Genomic DNA, 7294 nt, shown 5'->3' with positions numbered 1-7294 from the left:
GGCAACAAAAGTTTCATTGTTAAAGTGGCGGCGATCTCAACTCTTTGGCACATTTGGAGGCTCAGGAACGGCATTATTTTTAATGATCACAACATTAGAAAATCATATGTTTTCGATTACATTGTTTTGTCCGCTTTTAATTAGATTTTTTCGAGGTACCACAAGTCTTCCTTAAATTGGACTTCGTGGTTACACTCGCCATTGTATTCCTTCTATCCTTGTTAGCTTCTTGCTAAGTTTTTCTTTAATATAATTTTGCCGTTTCAAAAAAAAATTCAGAATTTAAGACAATAATAATCTATTCTAGAATAAGTTGAGATTTCCATTTTTGTCTGCTTAACCACTTGCTTTTATTTATTATTTTGCAATGTCAATAAAATGACACCCGCACCCCCCAATTACTTTCACCAGTTTCTGAATGGAGACTTTACACAAACAGGTGGTGCTCATCACAGGATGCTCATCAGGCGGCATCGGAAACGCTCTTGCCCGCGCTTTCGCCGCCAGAAACTGTATCGTTGTCGCGACTGCGCGTTCGATTAAATCTATGGACGATTTGAATGGTGATCCCGATGCCTTTTTTCTTCAAGAGCTTGATGTGTTGTTGGATCAGAATGTTGGACAAGTTGTAAGGAATGTAATGGATAAGTTTGGGCGTATTGACGTGCTTGTTAATAATGCCGGTGTTCAGTGTATTGGTCCTCTTGCTGAAATCCCTATTTCATCTGTTCAACATACCTTCAATACCAATGTTTATGGTAGTATTCTTGTTTACCTCATTATTTTCTGTTTACGAAGCTAGTTGTAGATGTATACCTCATTATTTTATACTATTTTATATTCCGTATTTAGGTATTGTTTTTGGTACTGCGTAGATGAGAGTTTAATTACAAGATAATGAATATTTTTCTAAAAATAGGGCGAATATTGATTGAAGTTGGAGTTGTTTATTTTAGAATTCTAGGTATTTACTTTCAGCTATTAGCCTAGGTTAGACAGATGTGGTCATCAATGTTAGAGGTGTAGCCCTAGATAATGTTTGAACTTATATATGAAAGTATGCAGAATTCGGTATGAACATAAAGACTAGATAATTATGTGAGTGAACACCAACCTTCAGGATTATAAGCCCCAATTATTAGCTGCTGGATAGTCCGACTAAATCCCTTCACGAGTCGTCCAAGCTTAGAACTTTAAGCAGGGATTATTAAGTTTTCACTGTCGGCTCTATTTTTGAGTCAATAGCAAGCGTCGATTTATTAGCGTCTTGGCTGCCGTTTAGAGCCTAAATTGAATTCCATGCAAGATATAAAACCCATGGAAATTTGATTCTATCATTTTCATGACGTCTCAATTTTATTTTACTATTTTTTTAAAAAAATCCCCTACTTATTGGCCGGAGGTCCACTCGGAAGCAATCTCTTTATCCGTTGAATAGAGAGGGATGACTTTCTCTACTTTGAGTGTGTTTTTACTCTGGGTGGAGAAATGACTTGTTTTTATTCTCGGATAGGGGAAGAATTGTCTACATCTCACCTCCCTATACACCACTCATGTGGTATTGGGTTTTGTTGTTGTATTAAGTTTTCACTAAACATCAATTTTTGTGTGTTTTCAAAGTCATGATAGGAACAGAAAAAAATGGCATCCATATCTTACCACAAAGTACATATTTATAGATAGCAAACTGACAGTTTTTATCTGTTGAAGCGGTTAAAATGCTTGCATTAATGTATCAGACTTGTCGTCTGCATTAAGGAAATGTTTGAACATGGAACTTCCAATAATTTAACTCTGCATTCTTCGAATATTGAGGAGGAAGAACTGATCTTATGGCTAGAACATAATTGTCATAAACCTTCCCAATAAACTGCTAGTATTGTTTTTCATAAATTATGCTTAAAAAGTTTGGTATTGATTTAATTCGCAATAGTGCAAAGTGCTGCCTACACCTATTAGACTCGGTATGCTCCCCATTGGTGTGGCCCCAATTGTTTGCATGATTTTAAAAATATATAACTATCTTATCATCTATTAATGTTAGTTGCTATCTTGGATTCTTAAAGTATCGCTTTCTTTTCATGGATTCCATGTAGGTTCCATGAGGTTGATTCAAGCAGTAGTTCCTCACATGGCATCAAGAAGAAAGGGAAAGATTGTGAATGTTGGAAGTGTGACTGTGTTGGCACCTGGACCATGGTCAGGTGTCTACACTGCATCTAAAGCTGCTATACACGCGCTAACGGATACATTAAGGTTTGTTATCCCAAAACTTTCAACCCATAACTATGCCATCCATCCTCTACCTAAACACCCGCCTTCAGATTTTGTTTTATTTTATATTATGCTCTATATATATAAGAAAACATCATCATAGCAAAATCTTTTAAGGCAATCTCTTGATAAATGTAACATAATGCAAAAGCTAAGTTGAATCTAGGGTAGGAGACTTGATTCTTGAAGTTCCAAGATTGTGATTGACTTCAAATATTTCGGTGGTGTACCTTGAAATTAGAGATGCAAGTCACATTCAGTATAAAACCCATGTTTACTACAATAGGAAGTTAATCCTCTGAAAAACATGACTTACGCTGCTGTAAACATTGAATAACACTTTTGACTAGTTAATGGGCTGAAATTGCCACCACTAATGCACGTTGATGTATAGATCTGGAAATATTATAACGTCTAAATGAAAATGTATTAACTTCTGTCGGTAATAATGTAACGGAACTACATCCTCCATTCACTATCCAATTCTTTAAATGAAATTAACCTACTTTTGAGGTGAACAGGTTGGAATTGAAGCCGCTCGGTATCAACGTAATCAACGTTGTACCTGGAGCAGTAAGATCAAATATTGGCAGTTCAGCTGCAGCTAGCTACAATAGCATGCCCGAATCGAAACTGTACAAGAAATACGAAGATGCAATTAAAGCACGAGCCTATTTATCACAAGGTGAAAAGTCAATGCCATCAAAAGAGTTTGCAGACAAGACGGTAGATGCAATAGTGAAAGAAGATCCTCCTTCTTGGTTGTCATTGGGGCAATTCTCCACTATAATGGCTATCATGTACCATATGCCTATTTTTATTAAAGATTTCCTTTTAAAAAAGGCTATGAAATGTTAATTTCAATATTTATAACTCGTCTCACCTGACCAGATGCTTGTACATTTCTTTAACTTGTTACAGACTTACAGTATTTACAATTCACAATTCCCCTTGTATGTTAAATAAATGCTGTGGTAGTTTTTTCGTTGTTTATCTGATAGAATGTAATTCAGGGTTAGAAGCCAATTAACTATGTTGAACCAACATAAAACAATTTTGCATAATTGATGGTAGACCCATTTACCTAATGTTTTAGTGTGCACATGGTTGGCAAACTGATAGATAGTTATTTTAACCCATATATCTAAACGGGCCAATATATTATGATTGATATTGCTAAAAACGTACACATTTCTATTAACAATATCAGTCCGAAATAATATGTTTTTAATTGTAATTGTTTCATTTTCAAGTTGTAATTGTATAAATAATTCGAGAATGTAAACGAAGCTTCGAGGTGAAAATTATGTTAAGAAATCAGTTAAAGACAAAAATTTACAAGTCAACAAACACAAAGTACAAGAGATCAAAGCTAACCATTGGACAAGTTGTGATGATTTTGCACATTTGCACGACAATAATAATAATAATAATAATAATAATAATAATAGTAATAATAATAATAATAATAATAATAATAATAATAATAACGGAGGGAGTAAATGTAATTGGGAGCTGAGTAATATCACACACAAACACATTACACACTCACTAGACACAAAACACACACTATACACACACAAAAAACACTCTCTAATATATCTATATATATTTGAGATAAAAGGTTAGATCGGCGGGGAACCTTTAACCCCGTGCACCCTTTGGATGCCAACTGCCTACCGGGTCGTGTGCAGTCCCAGGCAAGTGTGGTCGGAACCAACCCCTGTTCCAGCGCCAAGCACAAATGGTGGCCGATTCAAGAATCGAACCTTCGCCTTATTTGAGATGAACAGCCATTTGACTTGGTCAACTGGACGTTTATATATACTCCGTATATTCACAAGAAAGAGGGGGAGACAAGTGTGGTAGTCAACACACAAACCCAATTTTCATATTTCAGTTCAATTCCTTAAGAACATTTTAATTTACTCCGTAAATTTAAGTTAGCTTTCAAGTATTGTTGTAATTTAGTACTGTACGAGTATTTTAAGTTCTAGTTTCAACCGTTTGAAGATAATGAAAGTGAAGATTATTGTAAGTCGTATCATTTAAATTAGGGAGGTGATACTCACACACCAGTTTTTAATCCATACACATTTAATTTACTAATATGTCCTTACTTACAATAATAGTGGTTCAACTCCCTAGATAACTTTGAGGATATTATTGTAAGTTTTATGGTAAGAAATGTGTATGGCTCAAAAATTGGTGTGTAAGTATCATCTCCCTTTAAATTATTGCTATCGTTATTATTATTGTCATTATTGTACCCATGTTCACTTTATATAATTTATATTTTTATACTACCATTATAATGTCCAACTAAATACCATAGTGGTTACTAAAATGTAGAACCTGTTGACAATGGACCGAATCATTTATAATATTACGATGTAACTTTGACTATTTTTAACATTGAGTTTAATCACCGATCAATTATTATATAATTTAATATTTTTGCCCCTATCACATAATTTATTAAATTGATAACGAAAGTTAATTAAATTTATATAAATTGTGCTTCAACACTTTAGTGATCTAGACAGACATATGAACAAATTATTGACAACAATTTAGAAATATGATTCGGTGATTTGGGTAATATTATAGTTTATATAATCGTGTAGTTATAAAAAGGGAAACCGTTATAATTTTTGTTTTAACGAAAGTTAAAACTGGATAAAATCTCAATTTGAATCGTCGGGGTATAGTTTAATTCGCTAAAACGAGATCTAACGAAAGTTAGATTTAATTTTAGTTAGTTAAAAGTTTAAAAAAATCGAAAGATAAAATATAAAGTTATATATAAAAACATCGTAATCGGACTTAAAAACGATCCATAATCCAGAGGGGACATATTTTAGTAACCACTACTTGATTTTCTTATAAATCTCATCAATTTCACTTTTCACTACATAGATAAACTTTAATTACTTTCACTTCTCACTTTTTACCATTTTACTACTTTTTACATACAACCTTTAATTACAATAAGTTTAATATATAGTATGAATAGTTTGTTTTTAATTTATATTTTTACAAAATTTAGTTTTAATTAGTTTATTTGCATTTTGATTAATATAGTGTAGTTTTAATATCGATAGCATTTAATTTTATAATTTTATTTAGTTTCGTTAATTTAGTAATTTCGTTTTAGTTACATTTAAATTCCGTTTTGTTAAAATTAAAACATAATCTAAAACCCCCTTTTAATAGTTTAACTTTTAGCGATTAAAAATTCTCAAAAACTCCGTCTCCCTGTGGAACGAACCGGATTTACCAACGAACTATTACTACATGAATATGACTAGTTGCCTATATGTGTTAAATCAATCCGAAATCATAAAAACACCATATAAACACATTCGAATTCGTGTAATAAATTCAATCCAAATCCGTTCATAATAAAAGGTATCGTTTCAACGCGCATCAACTTTTTGGCGCCGCTGCCGAGGAGTTGGCAGTTAAACGAAATAGATGATTTTCTGATTCATAGTAATAGTTGGATTTGTTAGTGGCAAGTTGTGAATTTTCCGATTTAAAGGATCCTGGCTACCTGCTACATCTTTTGGCTATTCAAAACGTGAGCAAAATCGGAAAAAAAAAGTCTGTTTGTTTAAAGGTTTTTATTTGTATTTAGTTATTCGATCCTTTCGTGAAAATTCATTTTTCAAGAAAGTTCAATGTTTATACACTTAGTGAATAAATCCTTCAAGACTACATACAATTTTTTAATTGTATGACCCGTTCAGGAAATTCTAAACTCGTTACACCTAATCTAGAACCTGAAAGAAACTTGAACAAAAGATTAAAACAGGAAAAACAAAAAAAATTAGATAGTACTAGTCAACCGAAAACACCGAAAAACAACAAAAAAGATAAACAAGTAGGAAACACTAGTGGTCAACCAGAAATCAAAATTGAATCTGAAACCATCGTCATTAAAGAAGAAATGGCTGAAGAAACACGTGATCCAAATGACCTACCGATGTGGAATACCAGACAAATTGTTCCCCGTCTCGCTCTTGCACCTATAAGAAGACCTGAAATTGAGGCTGAAAACTGGGAAGTCAAGGGACAGTTTATGCACATGGTTCGTGAGAACCAATTTGACGAAAGACTTAATAATAATCCGATAGAACATCTAGAAGCTTTTAAAGATTTATGTGAACTGTACAAAACCAAAGATGTTTCTTCAGATGCATTTAAGTTAAGAACTTTTCCATAATCGTTAATAGGAGACGCAAAAGCATGGTTGAAAGCATGATTCCATCACAACTTTCAACGAATTAAGAGAAAAATTCATTACCCGATTTTTTCCACCGGCAAAAGCCGAAAGGCTTAGAACTGAAATCACCACTTTTAAACAAAAGTCGGATGAAACTCTTTATGAATCCTGGGAAAGATTAAAAAGAATGTTACGAAATTGTCCGCAACACGGATTGCAAAAAGGGCAAATAGTACAAACTTTTTATCGAGGTATTGATGAACATACTCGTGGTATATTAGATTCCTCCGCTGGAGGAGTATTTATGTACAAATCACCAAATCAAGCATATGACATGTTAGAAGACATGTCAGTTCATACTTTTGAATGGACACCGTCTAGAGATCAACAGCCTAGAAGGATGGTAGCAAGCCTTGAAGAAAATGAAGATAACAACACAATCATAGCTTCACTGTCAAACCAATTCAAAAAGTTTGGAAGAGAAATAGAGAAGCTAAATTCAACAGTTTTAGCATTGCAAGTAGGATGTGAAATCTGTGGACAGCCACGTCTCACGAAAGATTGTTATATCAATGATCGACCAATGAACTCAGTAGCACAAGTTAATTTTATTGCCAATCAAAGACAAGGCAATTTTCAAGGAGGGAGTTCTGGTTATCAACCTGCAAACTCTAGATATCAATATCCTGGGTATCAAAACCTGAAAATTTTTGTTTTTCAAAGAAATGGACCACCTGGTTTTTTTCAATAGAAACCAACCTCCATTTCCACCTCAACAAAATTTCCAACAAC

At 33.5% G+C, this 7294-nt stretch overlaps 1 protein-coding gene and 1 non-coding gene across 2 annotated transcripts; one reads left to right on the top strand and one right to left on the bottom strand.

Moving 5' to 3' along the window:
* Nucleotides 1-398: 398 nt before the first annotated feature.
* Nucleotides 399-3243, top strand: LOC139862604 (short-chain dehydrogenase ptmH-like). The gene is made up of 3 exons (XM_071851217.1): nucleotides 399-758; nucleotides 2097-2256; nucleotides 2796-3243. Exons 1-3 carry the CDS (start codon nucleotides 419-421, stop codon nucleotides 3130-3132), a joined length of 837 nt encoding a protein of 278 aa, XP_071707318.1. The 5' UTR covers nucleotides 399-418; the 3' UTR covers nucleotides 3133-3243.
* Nucleotides 3244-6611: 3368 nt separating this feature from the next.
* Nucleotides 6612-6718, bottom strand: LOC139865253 (small nucleolar RNA R71). The gene has a single exon (XR_011764773.1). It is a non-coding gene; the product is annotated as a small nucleolar RNA R71 (small nucleolar RNA).
* Nucleotides 6719-7294: the final 576 nt, after the last annotated feature.

Source organism: Rutidosis leptorrhynchoides, chromosome 8 (assembly GCF_046630445.1).
Source record: "Rutidosis leptorrhynchoides isolate AG116_Rl617_1_P2 chromosome 8, CSIRO_AGI_Rlap_v1, whole genome shotgun sequence".
Classification (NCBI taxonomy): Eukaryota; Viridiplantae; Streptophyta; class Magnoliopsida; order Asterales; family Asteraceae; genus Rutidosis; species Rutidosis leptorrhynchoides.
The sequence above is the reverse complement of the archived record's forward strand: the minus strand, read 5'-3'. Positions and strand labels throughout refer to the sequence as shown.